This window comes from Sciurus vulgaris (genome assembly GCF_902686455.1).
Source record: "Sciurus vulgaris genome assembly, chromosome: 17".
NCBI lineage: Eukaryota > Metazoa > Chordata > Mammalia > Rodentia > Sciuridae > Sciurus > Sciurus vulgaris.
Window position 1 is genome coordinate 1,950,659 of NC_136478.1, and position 27,962 is coordinate 1,978,620.

General features: G+C 56.2%; 1 protein-coding gene across 4 annotated transcripts in view; it reads left to right on the top strand.

Moving 5' to 3' along the window:
* Positions 1-1,538: 1,538 nt before the first annotated feature.
* ZCCHC14 (zinc finger CCHC-type containing 14) overlaps positions 1,539-27,962 on the top strand; it is a 61,280-nt gene continuing 34,856 nt past the window's right edge. For 2 of the 4 annotated variants that reach the window (XM_079119592.1, XM_079119591.1), the window contains exons 1-2: positions 1,539-2,290; positions 21,823-21,946. In XM_079119592.1, the coding sequence (XP_078975718.1) occupies positions 1,706-2,290; positions 21,823-21,946 (709 nt within the window). In that variant the 5' untranslated portion in view covers positions 1,539-1,705. The remainder of the gene's footprint in view (positions 2,291-21,822; positions 21,947-27,962) is intronic. The other 2 variants (XR_013760549.1, XM_079119590.1) reach the window with 1 other exon arrangement.

A 27,962-nucleotide genomic window follows, 5' to 3' on the forward strand; every position in this document is an offset into this window, starting at 1 on the left:
CCCCAAGGCGGCACATCCGGCTGCCACAAAGGAGAGCCGCACCTAGGTCCCCAAGACATGGAAGGACACGGAGGGGAAGGGCAAGAGGGAAGCCCTCCTCTTTTGACCTGAATTGGTAGAAGTGGGGGTCCTGAGGCTGTGGGACTGAGAGGTGGGACTACTCGGGCTCCCTTCCCCCAGCCAGCAATCGGGGCCTATGCAAATTCCAGGGGCGATGGCAGCAGAGCTCTCCCACTTCCTGCCAGGTCCTCCCTGACCCTTGGTCCATGCGTTTGCATTTTCTCTGTTCCACAGGCCGAGGAGGTGGCCCCTGAAAGAACACGGACTGATAGGCGACTGATACACTCCATCTGGTCAAGGTTTTTGGAGAGGGCTTACGCCTCCCATTACCCCATCCCCGGGCAGGCCGGCCGCCTAAAAAATGCAGGTGCCGGCCCTCTGTGAGCTCAGCACCCTCTCACAAGACCCCTGAGGCAGTTATTATTACCCTCATTTTTCCGGGGAGGCGCCCAGAGCTCAGAGAGGCCAAGTGACTTGTCCAAGGTCACACAGCTCAGCAGGCACTGATCGGGGAGTTGGAACGCGGGTTTCCCGAGCCCCGCTCCAGCAGCCCTTTCAAGACGGCCGCCACCTTCCCGGGATACTGCTCAGGAATAAAGCAGGAAGGCCCAGTTCCTGGCTTTCCCCCAAAAACAAGGCTCCGCGCAAATCTGCGGGAACAAAAGCGACCAGAAATCCGCCCCGGGTTTTCCGCCTCGCCGACCTGCGCCAACCAATCGGGTGGCCCCGGCCACCGGGGGGCGGGAGGGGGCGGTTCCAACGTGATCGACAGCCCCTGCGGAGGCGTGGCCGAGGCGCAGGCGAATCGGGTGGCGGGGCCGAAACAATCCGGGGCCGAGGACCCGAGGCCGGGCCAATCAGCGCGGGGGGCGGGCCCGGCCGGCCCGGGCTGTCGCGAGAGGCGGCCACCCCGCCCACTTGTGCTGGCCGCCGCCGCCGTGCGCGAGCGCGCTGCTCCTCGGCTCCGACGGCCCGGCGGCCGCGCTCGGCCCGATCCGTCCGCGGCAGCGTCGAGCGGAGCGGCGGCTGCGGCCGGATCCCTCCGCCGCGCCCGCGAGCCCGCAGCGGCCCGCGGCCCGCGCTCCGAGGCGGCGACGCCGCGCGGCCCGGGTTAACGGCCGGCCTGGGCGCAGGCGCGGGCGGCGGCATGGCCGGGGCGGCTCCGTCGGGGGGCGGCCCGCAGTGACAGACCCTGCGGCGCGGGGGGAGATGGGGGCGGCCGCCTCCCGGGCGACGACGACGACGAGGAGCAGCCGCCGCCGCCGCGCACCGGCCGCCACTGGGGACGGGCGCGGGCAGGGAGCCTCCCCGTGAGCGGGGGGCCCGAGGCCTCTCGCCGCCCCCGGCCGCCCCGGTCCCGGCCGCCCCGGGCCCCCCCGGCCCGCGCGCGCCCGCCCACCGGCCCCTGGCGGGGGGCTCGCCCGGCCCGCGCGCGCCCGGCCCCCGCCCCCGCCCCCGCCCCCGCCCCGGCGCCGGCGCGGCCCGCGGCGCCCGCCCGGCCTCACCCAGCCCCAGCCCCAGCGCCGGCCCCGGCCCCGGCACGCGCGCCCCCGGCCCCGGCGCCCCCCGGCCGCGGCCCCCTGCACCCTCCGGCCGCCCCCGCGCGGCCCCCGGCCCCGGGTCGCGGCGCGGCGCGGGAGGCAGCATGGTGGAGAAGCGCTGCCCGCTGCAGAGGGACGGCGTGTACCGCTGGTTCTCGGAGCTGCCGTCGCCGCAGCGTGTGGAGTTCCTGTGCGGCCTGCTGGACCTGTGCATCCCGCTGGAGCTGCGCTTCCTCGGCTCGTGCCTCGAAGACCTGGCGCGCAAGGACTACCACTCGCTGCGCGACTCGGAGATCAAGGCCAACAACCCGGCCGACCTGGGCAGCCTTACCAACCTGACGGACGAGGTGGTGCGCAGCAAGCTGCTGGTGTCGCTGGCGCTGCTGGGCTCGGAGCAGCGCGAGGCGGCGGGCGTGCTCTACCGCACGCTCACGCACATCGACTCCATCATCCACAACTACGGGCTGCAGCTGAACGAGGGCCGCACTGGCGATGAGTTCCTGCTGCTCTTCACCATGGCCTCCAATCACCCGGCCTTCAGTTTCCATCAGAAGCAGGTCCTGCGGCAGGAACTCACGCAGATCCAGAGCAGCTTGAGCGGCGGCGGCGGCGGCGGCGGCGGGGGTCCTGGAAGCAAGAGCGCTCCCGGTCCCGGCGGCGCTCTGCCCACATGTCCGGCCTGCCACAAGGTGCGTGCATGCCCGTCTCAGGGGTGGTGGTGAGCACTGGAAAGGGACACCCTGAGTTTGTACCCAAGCCCGCACCCTGTGTTCTATGTCTGTACCCCAGGCTCTAACCGACCCCTACCCCACCCCCAGATGTGTGCCCAAGACCTCACCCTAAGGTCCCACCTCTGGCCCCCACCCGGGACCCTAAGTCTCTACCCAGCCCTCACCTCGAATCTCAAGGCCTTATCCCAAGCCCGCATCCCAAACACTGGTTGCCCTCTGGCACCGTGACCGGCGCCTGCGGTCAGAGTTCCTGGCCCCTTTGTCCTGTTTCACATCATTGGCTGGAAACGAGATAAGGCCTTTGTCCCCTTAATCGGGCTCTTGGGTGACAGATAACAATACATCGTGTGGCCTTGGTTTCTCCAAATCTGGTGTTTATTACCAGAAAAGGAAGGATTCGGGTCCGCAGCCAGTAGTCGGGGCGAGGTAGAGCTGAGAAGGCGCTAGAACCTTGGTTGCAGTGGGGCCTGGTCCCTTCCGCTGGTCCTGCCCCGCACAGGTGTCCGCGGCGGGCGTGCACGCAGGTCCTGGTAGGTCCGCGTGTGCGCGCGCGAATACTAGGAATACGATGTGCGCGCGGGTAAACGTGTGTGCGTGCCTTGTGTATATGTGTGAGTGCGCGCGTGCTGTAGGTGTGTGTGTCTGGTTGTCAAGAGATCTGTGACAGAGATTTTTGGAGCCGGGACTTCTTCCTGAGCAGCAGTTATAATTGGCACGCACCTTGTCCTGGAGAGGAAACCCAGGCGGACCCAGGGGTCTTAGGTTAACTTACAGACCTATGGCCTCCAGTTGAACAGGAAGGGCAGTGCCCGTCATCCACTCACAAACGCAGACTTTTTCTTTAAATGTTTCAAAAGTGCTTCAATACAAAGTATTTGGGGCTCATACCATTTTTATCAGCCCCCTGTAGCCTGGTGCCAAAATTCTGCTGCTAGAGAAAAGGCTTCTCTGACCAGGGGTGGCGTGTGCTTAGATACACACTGGATTTCTTTGGAGGTGGGGGCAGTCAGGGCCAGTCTGCGCAGTGCCCTTTGCAACCTCTTTGAGCTCCTGACATGACAGCCTTTGTGGAGGACTGTCAGTGAGTGTGGGTCTTGTGAGTCCTCTGAGCCTGAGCTTGTGGTTTTGCTTTCCCCCGTCTTCCTCTAGGAAGTGGTTGTGGTCCGTGGGTCGGTTTTATCGCTGTTGAATCGTTTTGGTGACACTTCTCCCTGAGACTATGGCTTTCCTTTTAGGTTTGGTTCCTAGATTCCATGCTGTGTGTTGGGCAGAAAAATGTTCCACCATATGAACAGGAGAAGCGGGGCCCTAGGAAATGTTGGTAGTAAGCTCTGTCGTCTTGGAGGTGCCAGGAGTTGTTTCTCGCCCATGGACTCTGGGCACTCAGTGGCCATCCCCTCGCTGTTAGTCCGTGTTGGTGCCGGGCACTGGTGGTGCCCCTGGAAGGAGTGTGTGTGTGCACAGTCGCATCACTTTTTGTAGAAGGCAGTGGAGGGTGGTTTCTCCTGCGGGGCAGTGAAGACAATCTAGAACAAAAATGTCTTTCAAGAGTGCCTTTCAAGCAGGAGTCCCTTTGATGAGGTGAGGGGCTAATCTGTTCCTCCTTAACAACTTCCCCCTGGAGCCCCTGAGCGCTGAGTTTACCAGCTTTTGTGACCTTTGCCGGAAAGCTCCGCCTCTCAGCGACTCCCTGTGGCAGTGGAGAGGCCTGCCTTGAGGTGACAGGTGTGAAACCCAGCAGATGTTCCCTGGATGCTTCCCTCTTCTCCCTGACTGCCCCAGCTGTGAGTTCACTTTTTCAGAGGTCGCTTGGCATAGGTCAGAATGTCTGTCTTGCTGTGAGTGTCAATGTCGTCTGCACTGATTCTTGAAGCGTTGCTTTTGATGGTTCTTTTGCTTCATCTCTGGAAAGTTGGAGAATCCTACTTGACCTTTGATAATGAAGGTTATAATGACCTGTTTCAAAACAAGCGTGGTTTCTGGTTGCCCCTGTACCCTTATTGCCCCTGGGAACTACTGCCGGCCAGGCCACTCCTGCTCCTCGAGGCCTAGCAGTCGAGCCTCGAGCCTCGTTGCTTGGAGTAGGCGAGGCAGGTGACATCTAGCACTGGAGTCTTGGCCTCAGATCCTGTGCACCTATCCCTTGAGGAAGCGGCCTCCTTGCGTTCTTTTGTAAGCTGCTGTTTTGTCTTGAACTCAGAGCCTGGATGCTGTGCCTTTTCTTTTCTTTATTATTTATTTTGCCTTTTCTTTTAGAGGTAAAGATGTGGATTGCTTCTTAAGTTCTTTGTCTTATTTAAATTTTTATTTCTTCTAACTGGATATTCATTATTTGCAGTTGCTTCTCCAAACTTTACTATTTTTCTTTAAAAATGCTGTTGTTTCAAGAACTTCTAAAAGAAGTTTAGAAGTGTAGGGAGTTTGACTAAACAGACATTTTACTTGCAGAAAGGAAAACCCAACAGTAAGACTGGTGGTGGATGGAGGTGATGTGCAGTGCTGTCTGCGGGCTGCTGTGTGCTTCCCTCAGACGGGCCCCAGGGCGCCTGCCCTGCAGGAGGTCTGGGTAGACCCACCACTACTAATCTTTTCATTTTATCTACATGGAAAGCCAGAGATCGGGAAGCAACTTGAAATGGGGTCTCGGTAGGCGTCCCTGGTGCCAGTGGTGGCGAGTGAGTCTGAGCCTTTAGTGTAGTCGGGGTGTCTGCGTCCACTGTGCAGCCTCAGATCAGCTGCGTCACCACAGTGGGACCCTGGTACCCGTTCCCCTGCCCCACCCCACTCCCTGGCAGCCACTGGTCGCCGTCTTCCCCGTGGCGCTGTTTTTTCTGATGATTTTATTAAATGGAATTTTGCGTATTGGCTCACGTGTGGCTGGCCGCTAGCACCTGGCGTCACGGCCTTCTGCATGATGGCGTGTCGGCGCCTCGCTGCTCTCTGGGCTGAGTGCTGCTCTGCACACGTTCACACACGCTTTGCTTATCATTCCTCAGTGGTGCACGTTTGGTTTCTCGAATGCTTCATTTTAGGTTTTTCCTTGTGACTGACTCCCTTTTACCTCCACAAATCACCCTGGATGCTGCCGGCATGTGACTGTCCTTAGGAAGGAACCTTTGTGATCCACTGCTGCCTGGCAGGCTGGGCAGATGCCGTGTGATTCTGTCCTGAGCGTGTCTTGCACACGGCGAGAGGTGGCAGAGCACACTGCAGGAGGTGCAGGCCAGGCCCAGGTCCTCGCTTCCAGACCCTGTGCCTACTGAGCTACACTTGCTTCTCCTGAGGATGCGGTGTGCATTTTTAAGGTGCTGAAGGAGGTTTTCCAAGTGCAAGGTGCAGCGATGCATTGGGTGGTGGTCTCCCTTTGGGTGTCTGTCCTGTTGTATGGTTTTGGAACTTTCTGCTGTACTTTACACATGTGTGCCTCAGGGTGGCACCGGGGAGATTTCGGATTTACCCAGATACTGTGACTAAACCCGCTAATAATCTCGTGTGAGGCTGCAGAACTTACACTCGCTCTCATGAGCTCTCAAACCTTGCAGTTCAAAGGTGGAGCGTTGGACAGTTTGTCCTGTGGCTCTCGTGTGAAGCATACGTGGCTTCATGGGTTTCTCCTTGGCTCTGACCCTGTTGCTTACAGCCACAGGCCACCTGGCATTCCATCTGAGTGGACGTCGTCTGCAGCAGCTGAGGTTGCTGCTGATGGCTGAAGGGGAGTGGGAACTGCACTTGCTGTCTCCAGCGTGAATGTGTGCTTCTCGGGCAGTTCCTGACCTTGGTCTGTGTGCCCCGTCTGCTCTGCCTGCACCGCCTCACTTGGGGCTGCACAGGAGGGGATGTCTTCAGAGGTCTAAATACTGTCCTGCCTTCAGAGTGAGGCACATGGCGTAGGCCTTTGAACATCCTTGAGTGCAGCTTTAGTTGCTTTCTTGTTGAAGGCAAAACCTGCTCCTGTCTTGGAGCTGCAGAGCCTTGCCTTTGCCACACGATGTTTTGGACCATGTGACCATTTAACTGCTGCCCTTTGCCCTCACATTGAGTCAGGCTGCTGACTTCCATGTGAGCCCATCTGCACTCGCCTCCCCCGCAGCAGGCACTGGCTCCTAGTTTGCAATGTGTTCTGGAGTGTTGCGTGTGAAGACAGGAAGTTTGCATCACTTACATGAGTAACGGGCCATTTGCACAGGGAAGCAAATAAACGTGCTGCCATTGTCGAAGCCCACCGTTTACCTGGCTTGGTTTTGCCCTGTTTGTTGAGTTGAGACTGTGACTCTTTTTAGAGATGAGATAGATCCCACTAACTATTCATTAGGCCTGGGAAAAATAATTTCCATTTCCGTATCCCCTGTGGATGGGATTAGGTTTTAGAACCAGACCTTGACTAGGGCATGCAGTGGTTCTGGCGGTGGCCTTGCTGGGGAATGGGAACTGTGGCTGTGGCCATGAGTTAGATCACTGGAGGAGGCTGACTTTGGACTTTAGTCTTGACTTGCATAGTTTAGAGATCACTTTTAGAGTGATCTTTAGACTTTTCAGAGTGATTTTTCCTCCAGTCTCTGCAGATGTTTTGATTGTGGAGAGACCTGTTCCTTTGTAGAAACTCCGCCTTATCAAAAGTGAAGGGATGCTCAAAAACTAATAAAACAGGTGAGTTCTTAGCAGTTTCCATCTTGTTCTGGGTTAAAAGGTCTGCAATTACCTAAGGCAGTGACTGGACCAAGGCAAAACAGTACCTTTCCAGCCGTCAGTCTCTGACTGCTGTGGGTAGTTTGTGACAGGGCATTGTGGAGAGGCCTGGGCTAAAGTGTGGCACCCAGGGGTCCCCGGGGCAGAGAGGTTGGGGGGCATGCTCTTGGCACTGTGCACCCACTTGTTCCTGCTCCAGATCTTATGGACGTTCTGCAGGCTCCTAGGAAACCCTGTCCTTGCAATGGCTTCTAGCCCTCTTCTGCTATTCCTATCTAAGGCTGGTCCCCTGCCTCTGTTTTGGTTCCGTCCTGTTTCCTCAGGAACAGTGCAGAGTTAGATGTCCAGACTTGCTGTTTCCTGTTTCCCTCTTCCTCCCCTCACCAGTCTTTGACCTCCACTGTTTTTCTGCCTGGCCCATGAATGTGTTCACGGCTCCCCCAGGTGCCTCCCCCTCGCTCCGACATCCAGGTGAGTTGGTGCATTCTGGTGGTGGTCACGCAGATGTAACACGACGTGGTGTACGCATGCCAGACACAAGGTGTCTTCACACGCTCTTCTGAACACCCAGGATGCCCGGTCCACCCCCAGTTCCCACCCTCAGTTGCCCCCTTCTCCTGGAACCCCCTTTGTTGTCTGACCTCTTTGGCTAAAGCAGCTCCTTTTAAAGGGAATTCAGTAGTCTCTTTAGAGATCTTCTAGGTCGATCATGTGGTCAGTTAAGAAACTGCGGAGCATGAAAGGGTACTGGATAGAAACCCCCGCCCGTGAGAGCTGGGAGGGCACCTGGGCATTTTAGGTCAGGCACATTCTGGTCCTTTACCTGGGCTTGGGTGGTTTTAATTGTGCACTTAAAACAAGGTTTCTAGCTGGGTGTGTGGTGGCCACACCTGTATCTCAGTGACTCAGGAGGCTGAGGTAGGAGGGTCGAGTCTTTGAGGTCAGCCTCAGCAATTTAGCCAGATCCTAAGAATAAAAGGACTGATGCTCAGTGGTCGAGCACCCCTGGGCTCAGTCCTCAGAACTGCCAGGAGAAGTACAGGTTCTTGCCCTCACCCCAGCTGTCCAGTCTCCTTTTTGCAGACAGCATAGTCCTTACAGAATGTCCCAGAGAGACCGTGTGTCCTCCTTCACACATGCTTTCTCCTCTTTCCTCTGTGGCGGTCTGCTGAACATCTCAAGTATTCTGGGTCCATCTCTGAGGAGTGTTCTCGTCCTGCTGCGTGGATGTGATTGACTCAGCCCATGGACATTGCTCCAGTCTTCCTGTTAGAAACAGCATGATGACCTTTGTGTGTCATGAGCATGCCCCTCCGTGACAGATGACGGGGTGGCCGAGGACGGGATGCAGCTGAGGACCCACGTATCATCTTGAGTAGGGACCAGAAGTGGAGCCGTGAGGAGGTGCAGGTGGCTGAGGGTCTCCCCTCTGCAGCACTGCCATTCAGTGGGGGTAGGACTGGCTCCTTCATCCCCTTAGGAGTGACATTGAAGGTTCCCCTGGTCACCTCTGCTGGCTCTGGTCTTCGTGCGGCAGAGCTCTTGAAGTTCTGCAGAGATGGCACGGTTTCGAGGACTCCTTTCCTGCTCTCTTGTCTTGTGATTTGACATGCACTTTTTAATGTCATATTTGCCAGTGTTTCTGAGTGACTCTGGGCTCTGTGGCATGTGCAGGGTCCATCACACGCTGGCACTCTTGCAGAATGCACACTCTGCATGTGCGTGCCATGCAGCTCGTCCTCCTGTGTGCTCCGTGCGCCAGGGTTGTGTGCCTGCCTCTTCACGGAAGTGGGTCTGTCTGGAGTTTGCTTGTCATGAGGTGCGAGTCTGGCTTGATGTTTTCCTGCCAGGTGACCCTCCCTGTGCCCCATGCCATCTCTTGAGCCCCCCCAGGGCTGGTGCTGCCTCCTGTCACGTGTGCCCATCCTGGGTGTGCCTGGATTCTGACTGGTTGGGTCGCTGGATGCTTCTCAGTCCCCACCTTTCTTGGGCTTGCTGCACAGTGGAGTCCCTGGGGAGGCTTTTGGGTTTTCTTCTGCACCAAAGAAAACCTGTGGCTGCAGGTGGCTTCTGGCGGCAGCTGGTTTTCCTCCAGCATCTCTGGATGCTCGTCTCGTTTCTAGTCTGCTTTCCTGTACTTTGGATGGTGGTGTTCCTCACACTTCTCTTCCTTTTTGCTTTATAATTAGTGATATTTTCACCTGTGATTTTGCCAGTCCCAGCATGAATTAAAACACATCCATGTGGCTGGGTGCGATGGCTCGTACCTGTAATCCCAGTGACACGGGAGGCAGAGGCAAGAGGATCCCAAGTTCAAAGCCAGCCTCAGCAACTTAGTGAGGCCCTAAGCACCTTAGCAAGACTCTGTCTTTTATAAAATATAAAAAAAAGTACTGGGGATGTGGCTTTGTGGTTAAGCATCCCTGGGTTCAATCCCTAGTAAAAAAAAAAAAAAAAAAAAAAAAAAAATCCTGTGTCCAGCCAGAGCCCGAGCTGAGTGTCTGCAGAGGCCAGCTCCCTCAGCCCACGCTGCCCGTGCCCCTCAGCCAGGCCTTCTGCGTGGCTTGTCTTCTCCTGAGTGTGCAGTGTGCCCAGGTCCTGAGCAGCATACAGGCTTGTTTTGTCAGCACTGTCCTGGCCCCAGCCAGTGCATCAGACCCTCAGACCCTCTCTTCCCTCCCCGCCTTCCCTCCCCATCCATACTTGCGTGACGGTCACATGTGTGGCATGCTTCTTTGTAGGCGCAATGAGCCTTGGGGCATTCTGCCAGGGAGCCGACATGGATTAAAATAGTGTTCAGGAGCAGGCGTGACCCCAACCCGATCCGGCCCATGTTGGAATGTGAGCAAGGGGTCACATCTCCCTTTCGAATCAGCTGATTTCAGTGATGAAGTCTGTAAGGAACAACTTTGTAGCTGCTCTGTTGGATTTTTTAATTCAGTCACCTCCAAACTTTGGTGCCTTCACTTGTTTTAGAAATGCCAGTGACATGCCCAGCTTCTGGCCCTGGCCTGGGTCTGGCCTTTGTGCCTGCCCGGTGCCCTGGCCCACTCTCACCCTCCCCGCAGTCCCTGGAATCACAGGGGTGGCCTGGTGAGATGCCTGTGATGCTGCCTCCTGGCCACAGTTCTCAGGAAGTTGTGCGGGTCTCTGCGCGCCCCTGCCTGCACCTGCAGTTCCCGCTCTTCCCTGTCCCTCTTTGCTGGGCCCTGATCCTTTGCAGATGCTCCCCCATGCCTGCTTCACTGGTCCTTGCCCTCAGTCCATGTGCTGTGTGAGCACAGATATCTTCCTCCATCATGAGCCCAGACCTCAACTCTCCTGGTCCCGCGTACCCAGTGGTCCCTGTGCTCTGGGCTGTGCCTCAAGTGTCAGGTACTGCCAGCAGGAGGAGGGCCAGACACTGTGGGAAGGCCTGTGTGAAAGCAGCACCTGTGGCCAACACTTTGTCAGACCATCACTTTGTGCATGCTGGTCCTGCTGTTACATAGCTTCATGTGCTCGTGTGCTCTAACATCTGAATGCCACCAGTTTTTAACTTTAAAGTAGATGTTTCTAAAGCAGGCCTGCAAGCAGGGTACAGTGCACACGCCTGTAATTCCAGGGACTCAGGAGGCTGAGGTGGGAGGATCACAAGTTCAGTGCCAGCCTCGACAACTTAGTGAGGCCATGGTAACTTAGACCCTGTCTCTAAATAAAACGTAACAATGCCTGGGAATGTGGCTCAGTGGCTATGTGCCCCTGGGTTCAATCCCCAGTACCAAAAAATCCAAAACAAACAAACCAAAAAACCCCCAAGCCTGCAGAAGCTTCCATTGGGAGAAACTGCCAGGTGTGCTATATGGCCTCACGTGCCTGAGGTGGTGGGCAAGTCCTGTAGTGCTGGGATGCTTGGGAGGCGTGGCTCCGGTGGGCTGTGTAGGGATTGGTTCATTTCTATGCAGTAAATGGTTGTAGCTCTAAAAGTAAGTTTGTTTTGTGTCATGTTCTTTTAATGCTTACAAAACCTTAAATCATGGCGAGCCCAGACGCTTTGGCTTTCTGTGCGATGGCAGTGAACTGAACTGTCAGTCATTTCAGCGAAGGCTTAGCCTAGGTTTCTCCCGTACTTCAGATACTGGCTCCAGGTGAATCGTGAGAAGGAGCATTGTGGAACCATTGCCTAATTATTTGGGACTTTTACGTAAAGGTATCAGTAGAGTCACTAGGAAGAATCTGTATCCCTAGGTCCTTCACCCACCACGGTGAATTAATGGAGGCGGGTCGTGGGAGGCTGGGGAGCAGTGCTGCTGTTGGGGGAGGAGGAGCAGCAACCCCCTTAGCCTCTCCGCAGCCAGGTGACCGTGCAGTCGCGGGGCAGCGCTGTCCAGCCCTGGCAGCTCATGGCAGGACCTGGGAGTGCAGTGGGAAGGTGCCAGGAGCCCTGTGTGGCATCTGTCCTGGCTGCTGGTGTGGAGGGCAGCTGCCAGCCCCATGCCCTTGGCACCTGGGCGTGGGACCTCGCCAGGCTGGCCCTTGGGGAAGCAAAGAGGTGCGTGGGGCTTTCCTCTTCCTAGGAGTGGGTGTGAGGGGCGGGCAGCTGGGACAGGTTGCTCTCTGCACGCAGGTCCCCAAGCTCGGGGGTTGGTGGGCTCCCCAACAGCTACTTGGGTTGATTGTATCCCCGTTCTAGCAGTGAGTGCAGGGACATAGCTCAGCAGAGACAGGCGTTGGGAAGTGGCCAAGATTGCTGGGTACCTAAGTCACTTCACGGGAGATGTGAGAGGGACGTTCTGAGTCAGGGAGGGGAGGGTGCCAGCTCTCCGTGGCAGGAGTCGCACAGGGTTCGGCCGCTGGCCGCTGCTCACATGGGCTCCAGGGTTCTGCAGTTGTCTCACTGAAGGTAGAGCTTGGATCTGGGGAAACGTGCTTGTTTGAGATGGGTCGTGGAGCGTGCTTTGCTGCTTGACCTTCGTGACACAAAGCTTTGTCAGACTAGAGTGTCAGGCCACCCATTTCCCACTCAGTCCCCACCTTCGCCCCATCAGGAATTTTTTCCTCCTTTGCTTCTTCCACTGTTTATTGGTCTTGTCTCCTCCAGAAACTTCCTTTCGCGAGATCATGGGATTCCATTCTACCTCTCTGCCCGCTTCCCTTCTGGCCTGAGCTGACCACACCTGCCTGCAGGCCGTTCTCAGGGTGGGCTTGTGAGAACACGTTTTTCGAGGTGAAGGGAGTGCGGCCTGCATTTGCCCCCTACTGTCATCCCACCCTCTCTCCTCACTGGAGGCGCCTGCCACCGCACCCTCTCGTTTTGAACCTCCCTCTTGCTTCCGGAGCACTTGGTGTGCTGGCAAGAGAGTCCTGGTTTCCTTTTCTCAGGAAATGTTTTGCTTTTGCCTGTGTTGTGGAGAATGTTGTCACGGATGCAGGATTTGGGTTGATGACTTTTTCTTCTAGCTCTTTCTAACAACTGTGCAGCTGTAGCTGGCCTTAGACACAGGCACCTTATTGTCTCCTGGGTCATGTGCTGCTGTCTGGTCGGACTTAGGTTCTGTCTACTTCGGGTATGCGAGAGCTTGATTCTGCTGCGTCCAGGTGCCTCTGAACTCAGGAGCTGTGACCGTGGAGCCCCAGCCCTGGCTGGCTTCTGCCTGGGTGCCCTGGGCTATGGTGTGGGCGTGCACCCTTGGCCAAGCCCATGAGTCCCCCACTCCTTCAGATGGGCTCCTGGGCTGCGCCTCTCCGGCCTTGCTGGCTCTGTTTTCACAGGGGCGCTGCTGTCGCTGGCGCCCCTTGGTGGATGTCCTCGTGGTGCAGTTTCCACTCTAAAGTCCGTCCTGCACTGCTGCAGCCGCAAGTGGCCCTGGCTTGCTGTCCCCACGTGACTCGTCGGGCTGGTCTCCAGCAGCTCTTCTCTGCGTGTGGGTCGAGTTTTGGTTTGTTCGTGTGTCGGGAAGTGTGACTTGTGACTTGGACCTGGGAGCCACGTGAGGTGGGCACTGTGGGCCTTGCTCTTGTCCTGCTGGCCTCAGCGGTGGTGACTGGGGGGCTGGTCTCCAGTCCTTCCCGACGGCTCTGTCCATACTGTGCTTTGCCCCCTCCTCAGGGCTCACAGGCAGAATTGGGTGTCCCTTGCAGAAGGGAAGGAGGCCACACTGTGTGGCTGCGGTGGTCTCTGAGCCCGCGGGCTCCCTCGCCCTCTGCTCGTTCTTCTGACGTGCCCACTGGGTGCAGCCCCCAGCTTTGCTTGCTCTTGGCCCTGTTGGGTTTGCTGTGGACAGCTGTGAGAGGGTTGGCACAGCCACTGGCATTACTGTGGCGGTGCCAGCTGCTCTTATGCCCCGCGTGCTATGCTGAAAATGCCCCCATGTTCTAAGAGGGACTGACCCTCCCCGAGGAAGGGACTTCTCCCCTGCTGCGGGGGGCCTCACAGAGAGAGTGGCAAGGTGCCCCAGGCCTCCGAGTCAGAGGGTCCATTTGGAGACTGGATGAGTTGGTTGTTGTGCTCGGTGATGAGGAGGGTCGCCATGCGGGTAGACCTGTGGGGGAGGGTCTCGTCAGGGACACGTGCTGCTTTTTGGAGGCCTTAGGTGGAGCACCCTCTTGCCTGCCCCGACCTCTGTGGTGGAGCGCAAAAGGATTGGAATGACTGGGCATGGTTGTCTGGCTGCTCTGGGTGTTCCACGGGCGTGGAGCAGTCTTGCTAGCTCCTGGGAACCCGAGGGACATTGTTCTGTGTTGGGGGCAGTGTCCCCAGAGGCCGTAAGCATGTGCTTTAGCGAGCTGGCTGTTTGAGTGGTCCTTCTCAGGCAGTCTAGTCTGATACTGGAAACCAAACAGATCATCACACATCATTTATTTACTATGCTTCAGCTACTTTCTCCAGGCAACCCCAGTATTTGAACATACTTCTGTGCTGGGTGCGATGGCTGGTATGTGCCTGAAGTCCCAGCTATGTGGGAGGCTCAGGTAGGAGGATTGTGTGAGCCGGCAGCTTCAGGGCCAGCCTGGGCAGCATGGTGAGACCCCATCTCAGGGAGAGAGGCCGGCAGGCAGCCAGGGAAGGGAAGGAGAGGGGAAGGAAAGGCTCTGGCAGCACTGTAGGGTGACAGATGTGCGCAGTCCGTCCGTACTGTCACCAGTCTCGGGGAAGGTGCTTGGCTTTCTGGGAAGCCCTGCTGCGGTCATTCTGGGTGGCGCATGATCCTGTTGCCACACTTCCCTTGACGTGGGGCCTCTGTGGTGGGCCCGCAGTGTCGTACCACAGTGTCCCTTGGTCCCACACTGCCTATGCGCCCGCTTACCGTCCCGTGTTGCCTAGCAGACAATGGTCGAGCTTTCTTCTGCCCTTGTCCCCTCTGGGAGTAGGAAACAGGATCCTGAAGTGGTGAATGGGGGGCTGTGGTGCCCTGGGCAGGCCCTTCCTCCTTGCTTCCGTCCTTGTGGTGTCCCTGCCTGGAGTTGTGTAGCAGTTGATGGAGCAGGTGCCCTGTCCCTTAGGGCCATGTCCTGTGCTGGCTGCTGTAGCTGCTATGCTACAGATGTGGGGACACGGGTGGAGAGGCTGGTCGCCTGCTGTGGTCACATGTGAGTGCTGGGCTGGGGCCTCTGCTGATGGTCCTCCTCAGGCCCGTTCTTCAGTCCTGAGGTGGGCCTGTCTGTGAAGATCTCTCCCATCGTCCCACATAGATGGAAGCCTTGATCAGCCCGCTGCAGGGGGTCGGGTGTGCGGCTGCCCCCGCTCTACCCCTGCTGCTTCTGCAGAGGGTCTGGAGGGGTGTCCTGGGGCTGCAGCCACAGCACTCAGACGGGGCCTGGGCAGAGTCCCTCTGCACTAGCACCTCTGTGGGTGCTAGCCTGGCCATCTCTGGCTCTGTCCTGTTCTCTGTAAGGAGCAGAACTGCAGAAGTAGTAAAGGGAAGGACTTTACGGGGAAGGTCTGTTTTGGTCAGCCTTGGCTCTAGTTGGCCTGAGTCAGCAAATAGCTTTCACTAGTAAAACCGTCTGTTTTCTTGTTCAGATTTTTAGAGACACATAATGACTATTTAGTAAAGTGCTTACAAATCACTTTTCTGTGTATCTATTTATTTATTTTTTACGTGGACTTGGAAGCCTGTCGACATGGGTGGGTGACTCGGAGCACAGGTTGCAGTCGGTGGCTTTGGCTGCTGGCTTGGTCTGGGTGGCGGGTGCCCCCAGCTCCCTGCCTCAGGGCTCTACTCAGTGGCTTCCCCAGGCCACAGCTTGCAGCTTGGTGGGGAGCAGCAAGGGGAGGAGCACAGGGTGTGCCCCCTGCCACTTGCTCTGAGAAAGGTGCGCTTCATCTCTAGCTTTTTTCCTAATTGTAAAAAGTAGCAATTGTTCTTTGTAGAAAGGTAGGAAAACAGAAAAATACAAAGTAAAAGTCTCCTGGAGGGCGGTTCTCCTGATGTTTTGGCTCACTCTCATCTCTTCCCAGTGCGCGTGCGTGCGCAGGCCCAAGGTGCTCCCCTTCTCCCTCACTGTGAGCATGCCCGACTGTTGGGAGTCGTTTTTAAAAGATTGTAGTGTGCAGTCTGATGACATGGAGGTCAGCTTGCTTATGAACGTGGCTGTTTTCAGCCAGGGTGTTGATGCTCCTGCCTGTTACAGGTGAGGTGATCTCCTTGCACACAACCCGTGCCCACAGGGGTTCCTCAAGTGGGCTCAGAGGGTGGGGCCCGTGGTAGTGGAAGCCTCTGCTGAGTGGCTCCAGCTCACGGCTGCCAGCTGAGGGTGAGACCACCACCTGTGACTGGGCTTCGACTTGGACTGTTGGTCAAGTAGCTGGTTTTTCAGGCTATATCACTAGTCATGGGACAGATAGCTTTTTTATTTTTGAATACTTTTTGAATTTTTAAAATTTTTAACGTACCAGGGATTGAACTCAGGGACACTTAATCACTGAGCCACATCCCTAACCCTTTTCTGTATTTTATTGAGAGATAGGGTCTTGGTGAGTTGCTTAGGGCCTTGCTGAGTTGCTGAGGCTGGCTTTGAACTTGTGGTTTTCCCAAGTTGTTAGGATTACAGGCGTGCACCGCTGTGCCTGGGTGGTGCAGCTGTTTTTAAGTGGGTCTGCCTGAAGGAAGAGAGTCCTCTGCATCCCATTATAGGAACATGGGACCCTAGGTAGCTGTTTGGAGCCCTGCTCAAGCCCCTGGGCCACACAAGGACAGGTGGGAGGCTGGGGGGCCAGGAGTCTGCTGCCCTGCCAGCATAGAGGTTGCAGGCCGTGGTGGGCCTCCTGTAGCTTCAGCTGTCCCGAGCACCGGGGTGCTGGTGATTGCAGCAGGCATGCGTGCTTGCTGCTTTCCAGTTCAGAAGGTAGCATAAATGTGTTTTAGGTCATCCTCACTGAACCCTGAGAGGTAGGTACCACTACACCTGGGCTCAGGGTGGGGGAATGTGAGGCGTGTGTGAGGAAGGCCCCGGCCAGCACCGTCCTGTGCCCTGCAGGCCCTGGGGTGTAGTCTGCCATGCCACCAAGGGGGCAGGACCAGGCGTCTGTATTCAGTGTCACATAGGCTTGGAGAGAGCGAGGAACTGGGTTTGGTGTTTTTCTGGCACAGGGATAGTTCAACGTGCATACATAGCAGTTGCTCGGGCTACGTGGACACGTGCACGGGAGGCAGGAGCTGTGCGGAGCGTGCTTGCCCCGCGGGGCTTTTCAGCGATCGCCCTCTGTGGCGGCTGGCAGTGTCTTCCTGTCTCGAGCCTGCTACTTGGAGACGGCCTGAACGCTGGGTCTTCTCCATCTCTTCAGCTGGCTCCGGGCTTTCTCCCCTCTTCACAGCTGTCTGGTGGTCCAGCGTGTGGGTGTTATTCTGTTGGACTAGCTGCATGATGGCACCTGTTCCCACTGTTCCACAGCGAGACAGTGCTCTCGAGTGACCTTGCGCACATGTCACTTGGAGTGTGAGGACGGAATCTGGCACTTTTTCATTTGGTCCCTGTGTTGATGTTCCCAGGCATTCTGGTGGTGGTCCTCCCATAGAGAGCCCGTCTTGTGGACAGGGTGGCCTGGGAGCAGTGTCCATCCCTTCGGTTTCTTGTCTAACCTTGCAGTATAGCCAGGTTTGCCTGCCACGAGCGGTGGCTGCTGCTTCACCAGGGTTTGCTTGACCCTGTTTGTGCACTTGATGTGCATTACCTGTCCTCCTTCTGCCTGCTGTCCTTCAGGTGCAGTTGGTGGATCAGGAAGGGTACATGTCAGGGTCCACCTTCAAGAGTTCAGTGGGCAGGCACACGCTGCAGTTTCAATTGGGGTGGCTCTGCGCTCCTTGTGGGGGACTGACTGGGCATGCTGCAGCTGGGACAGACCTGCCTGTGGATACTTGGGCTTGGGCTGGACTTGGCTGCAGTTGGGAGAGTGGAGACTGCTTTGCCTACATGGCTTTGGCCAGCACCAGGGGTGGGCTTCTGCCCCCTCTGTGTGTGTGGCTGCCTAGGAGGCTGACAGCATCCCTGGCTTTCTCCTCAGTACGTAGTAGAATACCTGTCTCCGGTTAAGACCACCGAGGTGTCTCCAGATGTCCCCTCAGGGCCAAAACTGCTCCCAGTTGAAAACCTGAACTAGAGAATAATGGAAAATAAGACTTTCTGCTTGAAAGGATAAAAATAGGATGCCAAGTTCAAAGCTTATCTGGACAACTTAGACCTTGTCTCAAAATAAAATTTAAAACAGGAACTGGGGATGTCGCCCTGGGGTAGAGCACCCCTGGTTCAATTCCAAGAACTGCAAAAAAAAAAAGAAAAAAAGAAAAAAATAAACAAAAAAGAGCCTGGAAGTTATAAAAATTACATCAAGTTTGAACCCAGTGCAGTTGATAGTAAAGAGCTGTTTACAGGTATCAAAACAAAAACAAGAAGAACCCACATGCATTTTTTTAACGTATTTTTTTTAGTTGTAGATGGACACAGTGCCTTTATTTTATTTATTTATGTATATGTGGTGCTGGGGATTGAACCCAGTGCCTCACACGTGCCAGGCAAGCGCTCACCACTGAACCGCCACCCTCCCCCGCTGCCTGGCACATGCCAGACTCTAGAACTGCAGGATGTTCCTATCGGAGCTCACTCTGTGACAGTGCTTGTGTCCAGCCCAGTGACCGGTGCTCATGGGGAGGGGAGAGGCCAGGGTGTGGGCTGGGGGAGGGCTTCTGCTGTGGGAGTGCACTAGGGCAGCCAACCCTGATGGAAGAAGTGCTGGTGGCTTCCAAGACTAACTGGGATGTTTCCAAGCAAGGCCAACCTGCTGTGACACCTGGGGCCTGGAGACTGCCCTGCCCTGAGCAGGGGCTCCAGCTGTGGGGGTGGGTGCTGGCCACAGCTTTGCTGTCTCTAGTAGCCTGTAACTGGACATTAAGCGTTTCCTGCAATTAGGAAAGCAGACAAACCCACAGCAGTCCCAGTAGTGCCTGTGACTTGTTATAGCAGGGTCACATGCATCTTGGGGTCACAGCAGAGTGAGGTGTGGCCCAGTGCTCCTCGCAGGTGACCATGGACTTGCTCCCAGTGGTAGAGAAGCTCGAGTAATTGTTTTCAGCCTCATTGTCTGTGTTTGCAATTCACGTATCAAGGCTCTGAAACTGTTTGTGGGGAGGGGTCAGTAGGTGTCCTCGGAAGACTGCAGGGTGTTGGCACAGTAGAAAGCTGAGACCCTGCTCTGGCAGCCTGTTGCTGTCCTCCAGGGGCCTCCTGGTGCCTGTTGGTAGAGGGGTACCAGGCTTTGGAGGCCCTGGCCCTGGTCAGGTTATTTCTTGTGGTCAGTGTCTATTAGCATGTTCTATTTAAAAATGAAATCGATTGTTAAAAATTGAATTTCTAAAAACCGTGCTTCTGGTTCACAAACATTAAAGTGAATTTTAAACACGAAGCTTTGACAAAACCCATGTAGCGTTCTTTTTTCATGGGTGTCCAGGGCTTTCTAGAGGGTGTAATGTCTGAGGGTGGTGGACAGCCTTAGGATCCTGCAGGGCACTGGGCTGCACTGGACCCTGCTCTGAGTGCCTGTGTGGCCATCATGCTCTAGTTCACCTGGAGTAGTTGGAGATGCAGAACCGTGGCCCCCAGACCTGACCAGGAGCCTGTGCCTCACCTGCCGCCGGAGGCACTCTGCACCTGGAGGCTGGGGCAGCCGCTCATCTCCACAGCTGTGACGATGGGTGAGCTGTGGAGCCCAGGTGCCTGGACCGTATTCCTGTCAGGCACCTCAGGTGTGGCAGCCCTGGAACCACAGGATGGAATGTGCCCTGCGTGCCCAGGTGTTGCTTCATGTTGGGTCCTCCTGATGCCTTGTCTGTGTTGTTGATCCAGCTTATAGAAACTTGACTTTGAAATAGAGGTGCTTCTTTGTTCATCCTGATTAAATTGGATGGTGTGTATTATACAGAGAGATTGGCACCTGCCTCATCACAGGCCTGTTCTAAGTTTGGGATCCTGCAGCATACAAAACCTAACCCCTGCCCTGGCTGGACCCGGGAGTTCCTGCTGGATTTGGATGTGAAGGCAGGGACAGCTAGTGCAGAGACCAAGGCAGGTGGGACGCGGCATTCTCCTGGGAAGAGGGTGAGCAGTGGGCCAGGCGGCAGGGCCTGGGTGGGCCACAGGGAGGCCACCCTGGAGATAAGAGGGCTGGCAGTGGTGCAGGGCCCCATGTGGGCTGTTCACTTGGAAATGAAGCAGGAGGTTTACTCAGAGAATTGGGAGCTAGTGGGGGAAATCCAGCAAGGTGGAGTCCGACTTTGTCGGTGGAATGTGCTGTTGGCCTCTGCGCAGGAGCGGAAGGCAGCATCGGAACCCATCAGGCCTGTCGCCTGCACCTCCAGTCGCTGACGGGCTGTGTGGGCGAGCGTGAGTCAGAGAGCATCTGAGTTGAGCTCCGTGGGTCACGTGGGCAAATTAGTCTGACCAAAAATAACCCAAAACAGCATTTCTGGGAAACGCAAGCGAAGGCAGCTTTTAATGTAAACAAAGGAGCAGAGGAAGATGAAGGCCGGGCTGGAAAGAATGAACATGGAACATGTGCACAACCAAGAAGAACCGCTTTGGGGAAAGCACTGAGGAAAACACCCGTGGCTCCAGGGGCTGCAGTTGTACTGTGTTTCCTCTACTGCCTCGCGGCAGAGGGGAGCTTGTGGTTTGATCGGGCAGCTTGCAGCTTCCCCTGGGCTCCTGGCTGTGGTGGGGACCTTGGGCTCTTCCTGTCGATCCTCAGGGAGCACTTCCTGCTGTCCCTGCCGGCAAACTGACGCCATGTGAAGCCTGCGCCTGGGTCCCAGCCTGACCGCAGGTTGGCATTGTGCACAAAGCACAAGGAACAGCCTCCCAAAGCTCCTGACTGGTGGGTGTGTGGACACTGGTGGGTGTCCCTGTGCCTCAGGGCTTGGTGCCCAGTAGGGTCAAAGGCCACCACTCAGGCCTGGAGTCAGGGTCAGGGTCAGGGTCAGTTTTTACTCCTGGGTAAGGTAGTCTGGACCCAGGAATTTCCTGGTCTGGGGTGGGCGCTTCACTGCTGGCCAGCCACACTGGCCTGGTTGTCACCCTTCTTTGAGACCCGGCGTTGGTACTCTACTCCCCGTGGGCAGGGGAGTCTGGAGGTGGTGGCCAGGTGCCCTGTGGTTGGTTGCTGTGAAGTTGAGGTCCCCCAGGCCCATGTTTCCTGCTTGGAGTGAACCCCGGCGGTCCTGGGGTGGCACTGGTATCCTGCTGGTGCTCACTCTGTCTTCCTGGTTCCCAGGAAAGCTCTCACCTTTGGAGTGTTCAGCCAGTGGTCGGGGAGCGAGCACCACTGAACTGAAGGGAACCCATCCCGTCAGGTTACCTATGGAAGCCACTAAAATCTTAACTTTCATGATAATGCTGGGCAGTATTATCCAAAGATAATGGCTTCCTGGAGGAGGCTGGGTGTCCATAATTTATTTTATGGAGTCTGTGAACTTAAAAATTGCCTGATCTGTGATGTGCTGCCTTCTCGGAGGGTCTTGAGCCGCCTTGGGCGCCTGTGGGCAGAGCCCCGACCAGCAGCCCAGCAGGCCTTTGCTAGGCTGGGGCAGAGCAAGCCTGCGTGATGTGGCTGTGGGCTTCTGTGCTCGCTGTCCAGTCCACAGTGGCAGCCGGGCCTGTTGACTTGAGTCTAGGAGAAGCGGGGACCGGGCAGCACCACATTCCCTGGCTGCTGTCATGCTTCGCTGTGAGCGTCGGAAGCTTTCAGCGTGCCCCTTCTCGGGGGCCTGCCGCAGCCCCTCTGTAGGTGACCTGCAGTGTGTCTTCAGTCTCCGTCTGTGGGCACTGAGGACATTGGCAAGTTTTCAGTACTAGAGACGCGGGGGCGCCTCCTGCCCTGGGAAGGGTTTCCCTGTGGGACTTTGCTTTCAGTCCTGAAGGATCACGTGCGCTGCCTGACAGAGGCCGGGCAGCTGCCTGCTGCTCCTCCTCCTGCAGGCGGCTCGCGTCGTTCAGGTTTGCAGAGGGCAGTGTCATCAGCGTCGTAGAAGAAATACAAAAACCAGGTTTTGCTTCGGATGGAGGCATATAATTCAGTGGGCTGTGGGATTTCCGTCGTGTGTGATGAGCCGCTGAACAGGACAGGCCCCCTCTGCTGGGCTGCTTTAATTTTGGTGCAGAGGAACAGGGAGTGAAAGTTCTGTCTTTCTTAGGAAGTACTTATCGTTACAGTCGTAGTTCACGTTTTATAGAAAAGCTGAAACAAAGGCGCACGTGCATGCCTCTGAAACAGGAGCGAACGCCATTGCACCCCGACTGAACGGGAGAAAGTAAGACAGTCCTGTCTCTTCCCTCAGATGGCTCCGCGGACAGAGGCCCCGCTCCACGGCGTCAGCAACAGCCTGGAGAAGGCACTGCACACCTCAGCACATTCCACGGAGGAGGCGCTGCCCAAGAGGCCCGTGGGGAAGCACGGCAAAGGTGGGTCACTGGGCTCCTGCAGGCGCGGGCGCTGGGTGGTACGCTGCTCCGGCCCTTCGGGTCATTCAGCTGTGCTGGGCTCAGGAAGGCGAGTTTCTGTGGTTTTGCAAGTGATTCATGAGCATTATGGGTATTTGTTAAGAGGAAACTGTAAACGTTATCCAGTTCCTTCCCTTCCCACCCCAGAAGCCCTGGATTCTGGGCAGTGCCGTCCCTTGAGTGGCCCCAGAGTGTGGCACCTGGCACCTCCTGCCATACGTGCTGTTATCTTCTCCCTCTGCCTGGACTTGGTGCTGCTGGACTCTTGTGCCCTGTGGCCCCTGTGGTATGCAGCTCAGTGGCCGGTGGGGCCGTAGGTGTGGGCGTTCCACATGAGGCCTTTGGTCCTTGTGGTGCTGTGTGTGACTTCTGCAGCCTTTGGAGAGTCACAGAGTCAAGCTGTTCTACAATAACTGGCTGTGCGGTAGATAGGTGCCTGCGAGAGTGAAGGCGATTCCTGGGACCAGGCGGAATCGACACAGCCCCCGGGATCTGAGCAGAACTGAGGGGGGACGAGGAGGCGCATCCTGATTGAGTCCTGCGTCCTACAGCCCTACTGCCACTTATAAGTGTGTGTGTCTCCTGTGCATCTCATGCTGTGGTAGGCAGGGCTGCCCGCTTCTCCACGCTGTCCCTCCTGTGCCTGCCTGTTGCTCCCTGGCGTTGCATCTCACGGCAGCTTGGTGAACCCTGTGTTTCTACAGAGCCCTGTGCCCACCGATCACGGAGAGCCAGCCCCTGAAGGTGCCCACGTTCTGTTGTGTGGGCACGCGGCAGGGTGTGAGCTGTGGCCTGGGGCAGCCCGTGAGGTATGCGATGCCCACTGGCCCTGGAACCTGGGGGGCTGTGTGTGTTTCTTCCCTTTATTCATCTCTCTGTGGTGCTGAGGGTGGAACGTGGGGCCTTGCATGTGCCAGGCAGGTGCTCTGCCCCAAGCCACATCCTAGCCCTTTGTTCCCAGTTGTCTTAGTTACCGTCCCTCCTGAGAGAGTCTTCCATCTCCTTATCCTGGTGATGGAGATGCACTCCCAGCCCGGGACTGGCCCACTCTGCCCTGCTTCCTCCTACCTGTGCCCTCTTGGGCCAAGGGCTGCTGTGGGGTGAGCCTGCCCTGCCAGCAGTAGTGTGGCCTCTAAATTGGAGGGTGGCTGCTTCTGTACCATAGTGGGTGTTTTACTTTTTAAAGATAAATAGTTTCAACACACATGGCTGACACGTGCCATGCACTTGTGAATGCTTTGTGGCTGAGTTGGTCCTGATGCCAGCTGCGACAGGGCGGGAGCAGGCGGCCAGTGGTAGTGAGACTGTCATGTCCCTCCACAGAGATGCTTGGAGCTGCTGGCCCCCACAGCATCCTCCCCTTGCCAGCCTCAGGTCCTGGCCCAGAAGAACCTGGTCTTCTGAGTCACCCTTGCTGTCCTCAGTCACCATTCCTGCGAGACTGGAGCAACTCTAGGATGTGTGGTTTTCTGCTGGTGGGATTCCTCCCTGCTTTTTCTGGGTTTCACTTCTTCTTTGGTTTCTCTCTGCTTCTTTGGAAGAGTGAAACGATAGACTTGACTTACAAGGTGGTGGTCAGACTTTTGAACTTCTTACCTGTGGAAGTGCAGGGAGCCAGTTGGGAACTGGCATTGCTGCACTGCTGACTTCCGTCACCTTCCTGATACCCCGGTACCCCTGGTCATGTGCTTGTTTCTAGTCTGTGAGGCGGTCGTCACCCCACTTTACGGACGAGAGCCAAGTCACAGGGAAACTGGGAGGCAAGCCCAGAGCCTGTGCTCTCAGCTCACATTTGGGGGAGCTGTGACTTTTCCCCGTGCTCCTTACCATGCGGAGGGCGCCCAGCATCAAGTGGCTGCTGCTGCAGAGCCACGTCTCACTCAGCGCCTGTGCCGGAGCGGACGTGTCAGGGAGCCTTGCAGACTGGGAGTCGAGTTTCCCAGCTCCTGTCCCCGTGCTGCCGTCAGTGAAGCTCAGATTGTCTGGCTGAGGAGGAGACTCTTGAGAATGCCACAGGGAGGACACTCTGCGGCTTTGTTCTTGGGACCCAGAGCAGCTGGGACCTTGCTCCTGGTGTCCAGCTGCCAGCCCCAGCCCTTGGCAGCACAGCTGGGGCTCTGCGCTCCCCGGCCCCCTGCTATTTCTTGGAAGCCCTGGATTCCCAGGCTCGGTGGTTCAGCACGTGTGTCCGTAGGTGCTTACTTGGTCCACCTTAACACTGGGGTGTTGGGAGGTTCTTGCTTTGTTACGCGGCGTGGTTGTGGCAGCAATAGCCTGGAGCCTGTACCCCAAACATCTGGATCAACCCCACCCTGACCAGAGCACAGTCCCAGCGAGGCAGGACTTAAGCGTGGACTCTGGGGCCGCATGCCAGCAGTATCCTCTGGCTGCGTGGGGTTGCCGTGTGTGGTGGGAGCTGAGGGGCTTGCAGTGCCAGTGGCTCTTTCTCTTTGTTCAGTGTTTGTACTGAATAACACACAAAGGAGAGGTCAAAGCATTTTGCAGTGAGTTCTACTAAACTTCATTTTACTATAGTTATTATTTTCATTTTTCATTAGAAAATTTTTTTCAATTTTTAAATTTTTTTGCAGTGCTGAGGATGAACCCAGGGTCTTGTGCATGGTGGGCAGTGCTTGCTGATTTTTGAACTGGCGATTCACAACCTTCCTCAGCCAGGGATTCTCATCTGAGCCGAAGAACACAGCTGTTTGAGTGACTGGTTCCTCAGTTTGCCTATCAGGCTCAGGAGTGAGGTTACTCATGCCACACTCGGGCCCCTGTGGCCCAGTGGAATGGGTCCCACGAGGCCGGCTGTGCTGACGCTGGGCACAGTGTACTCCTCTAGCTTTTCAGGCTCTCCAGGGCGCTGAAGTGTGGGAACCTCAAGAGCTGTGATCTCCAGTGGGCACTGAGACAGTTGGTACCACTCGAAAGTGCCAACTGTTGAATTACCAGGCACTTCTTTTTGTTTGTTTTTGTCCCGGGGATTGAACCCAGGGGCGCTTAACCACTGAGCCACATCCCCAGCCCTTTTTTTGTATTTTATTTAGAGACCAGGGCCTCGCTAAGTTGCTGAGGCTGGCTTTGAACTCAAGAACCTCCTGCCCAGCCACCTGAGCTGCTCAGCTCCAGGAGCTTCTTTTTGCTCCTCAATGTCATACAGGTAGTGTGGAATTGGCTGGGGCAGTGTACGTCCACTTTGGAAAGTGGCCCCTACCCCTGGTGCTTCCGCTGTGTGGTGCAGTCAGGGCTCTGTGTGCATCTGGGAAAGTACAGGGACTCTTTTAATCTTAGTCTCTGTTGCTGGTGCCACCCTCTGCCTCCTGGTGCTCAGGGTCTGTGGTCTCCTGCAGCTTGCTGACCCGGACCCTCCAATTTTCACTCACTTAAGATTGTCTCTGGGGGCTGGGGCTGTGGCTCAGTGGTAAAGCACTGGCCTAGCAGGTGTGAGACACTGGGTTTGATCCTCAGCACCACATAAAAATAAAAAAAATGAATACAATAAAGATACTGTGTCCACTGACAACTAAAAATAAAATTAAACTGCTCAATTGCGCAGATATATCAAAAAACAAAAAAAACCAAAAAAACATTGTCTCTGTTTCCGACGGTTCCGGTCTGGGCGAGTGAACTTTCACGTTGGTGTTGCGCTCTCCTCTGGCCTCTCCAGGGAGAGCTCTGCTGCTGGTGGCCCTGCCTCATGCTGTTCTCTCTGTCTGGTGGGTGTGGCTTGACTCCAGGGTCCCTAGTGTGGTCTTCTCGTCTTTATTTCCCTGTTGTCTTTCTCACATCTGGAGGAGTTTCCAGCCCTCCTGAGGTCCTGCTCTCTGGACTCTCCTCTCCATCAGGCTCCCGTACCGGTGTGGAGCAGGTAGAGTCCCAGGTCTGCGGCCTCTCTAGCCCCCTCTGGAGATGCTGGCGTGCTCACTTGCTGTTTCTGGTCCCAGCCTGCTGGTCGGCCTGGTGGTACTACGTCAGGGGTTGTGCTGTTCAGTTCGAGTTTCTGTTGGGTTCTGTTCCTCTGCTGAGATCCTGTTCCTTTCTCTCTCTTTTCTTCCTCCCTCTTTCTTTCTTTCTTTCTTTCCCTCCCTCCCTCCCTTCCTTCCTTCCTCGCTCTCTCTCGCTCTCTCTCTCTCTCTCTCTCTCTCTCTCCCTCCTTTTATTTGTCTGGTTATTTTTATGTGATGCTGAGGATCGAGCCCAGTGCCTCACATGTGCTAGGCTAAAGTGCTACCACTGAGCCACAACCCCAGCCCCCTATCCATTTCTTTATTGGAGCACTTTAAAAAATTTTAAGATCCTTGAACATAGTTCTAATAAGCACTTTCAAGCCCTGGCCTGCTAAGTTCAGCAGCTGGGTCGTCTGGGACGTAGTGTCCGTGAACTGACTGCTTGTCTTTTGAGCTTTCTGTCTTGTAAGTGGTTGTGGGTCGTATCCTTACACATGACACATTGCCGATATCGTGAGTCCTGTTACACTCTTCTGCAGAGTGACTCCCTCTCCGTGGGATGGCAGGCGAGATCTCTTTCATTCCTTGAGCCATTCCTTGGCTTCATAGGTTCTTGCCCATCCTGTGCCAGTGCCTGGGCCTCTGAGCTGCTCCGAGGGAGGGCTCAAGCAGCCCCGTCGACAAACCCGGGGGTCTTTACTTGACGTTACGATCACCCCCAGCCCTCCCCTCCTGTGGTTTCCTTCCTATTTTTACATTGGGAAGCCCCCACATGCAAGTGTCCCTTGGCCTGTGCCCCTGGTTTCCTGCAAGCCCTGTGCCTGCCCTTCCTTTTAACTCTCTGCTTCCTTTCAGGCCCTCCTGTCTACCCCTAGACGTTAGTGGCCCAAAAGCTCCCTCTGCCTCTGCCAGTCCTCTCCCAGGGGTCTTGTCCAGCGTGCTCAGGTCTGGAGTTCTGCTGAGCCCCTCTTGCCATGCACTTGTCCTGAGCCCGCTGCTGAGCGCATCCCTTCCCTGGTTGCAGTGCAGCCGGGAAGCCAGACCCCAGGTCTTGGAGGTATCTCTCATGATCCTTGCCGCACTCAGGCCCTCTGGCTCCTTTTTCTTCTTCCTTCGCATCTGCTGCCTGCAGGGCCTCCTGTCTTGCCCCGCTCCTCTCAGTCGTCGTCCCTAGTAACCAGGGCCATCTCTGCGGAATCGTGGCAGCCCTGACTGCAGCTCAAGCCCCGGGTTAGTGAGTGCGCAGGAGTCTGGGGCCTCAGTCCTGGGAAGAAGGAACCAGTGTTCCTTCTGTTCAGGTGAGAAGATGAGGCATGGAGGGTTCACGGCTGTGCCCACGGCCACGCGCGCAGAGCACGTGGGTCAGCCACAGCCGCATACCACCACACTGCTGCCTGTCTCCCCGACCGCCCTGTCCCAGTCTCATCTTGTGTGACGCTTGCCTCTTAGGTTCCTGGCCTGTCCATGCGCCCCTTGCCCCTACCCTTTGAAGTTCAGGGCAGGCCTTGCTTCTGTGAACCTTTCAATTTTATGTCCCTTCTGGGTGGTACTGTGCTTCGTACTTACTAGTACTGAGTAAAATGTTTGTCTTAGTAACAACTCAGTAACATTCCTGAGGCTCAGAATTCAAGAGCCATGTCTCTGGCTGTGTGCGGAGAGAGCAGGAGGAGGTTTTGGTCCCTGCTGTTGTTTAGGATCTTTCCAACTTTGTTTTTCATCACTGCGCATGGCTGTGGTTTTTCCTGCCATGTCCAGAGAAGCAAAATGTCCAGTCAGTGCAGGGCTGTGGTGACGAGATCCCGAGTACACCACGCAGTGCTTAGGTGTGGCCTGGTCTGTCCTGGGAAGATGCACGGGGAGGGATTGTTTCCTCAGGGCGTAGTGACAGTGGCCCAAGAAGTGACCTGCCCAGGACTCCCCACACCCCACCGTGTGGAAGTGGCAAGTTGACGAGATTTCAGGAACATTCTTCAGCTGAGACTTCTCAGAACACAGGTTTTTGATTTTTTTAAGTGAAACTGTTTTTT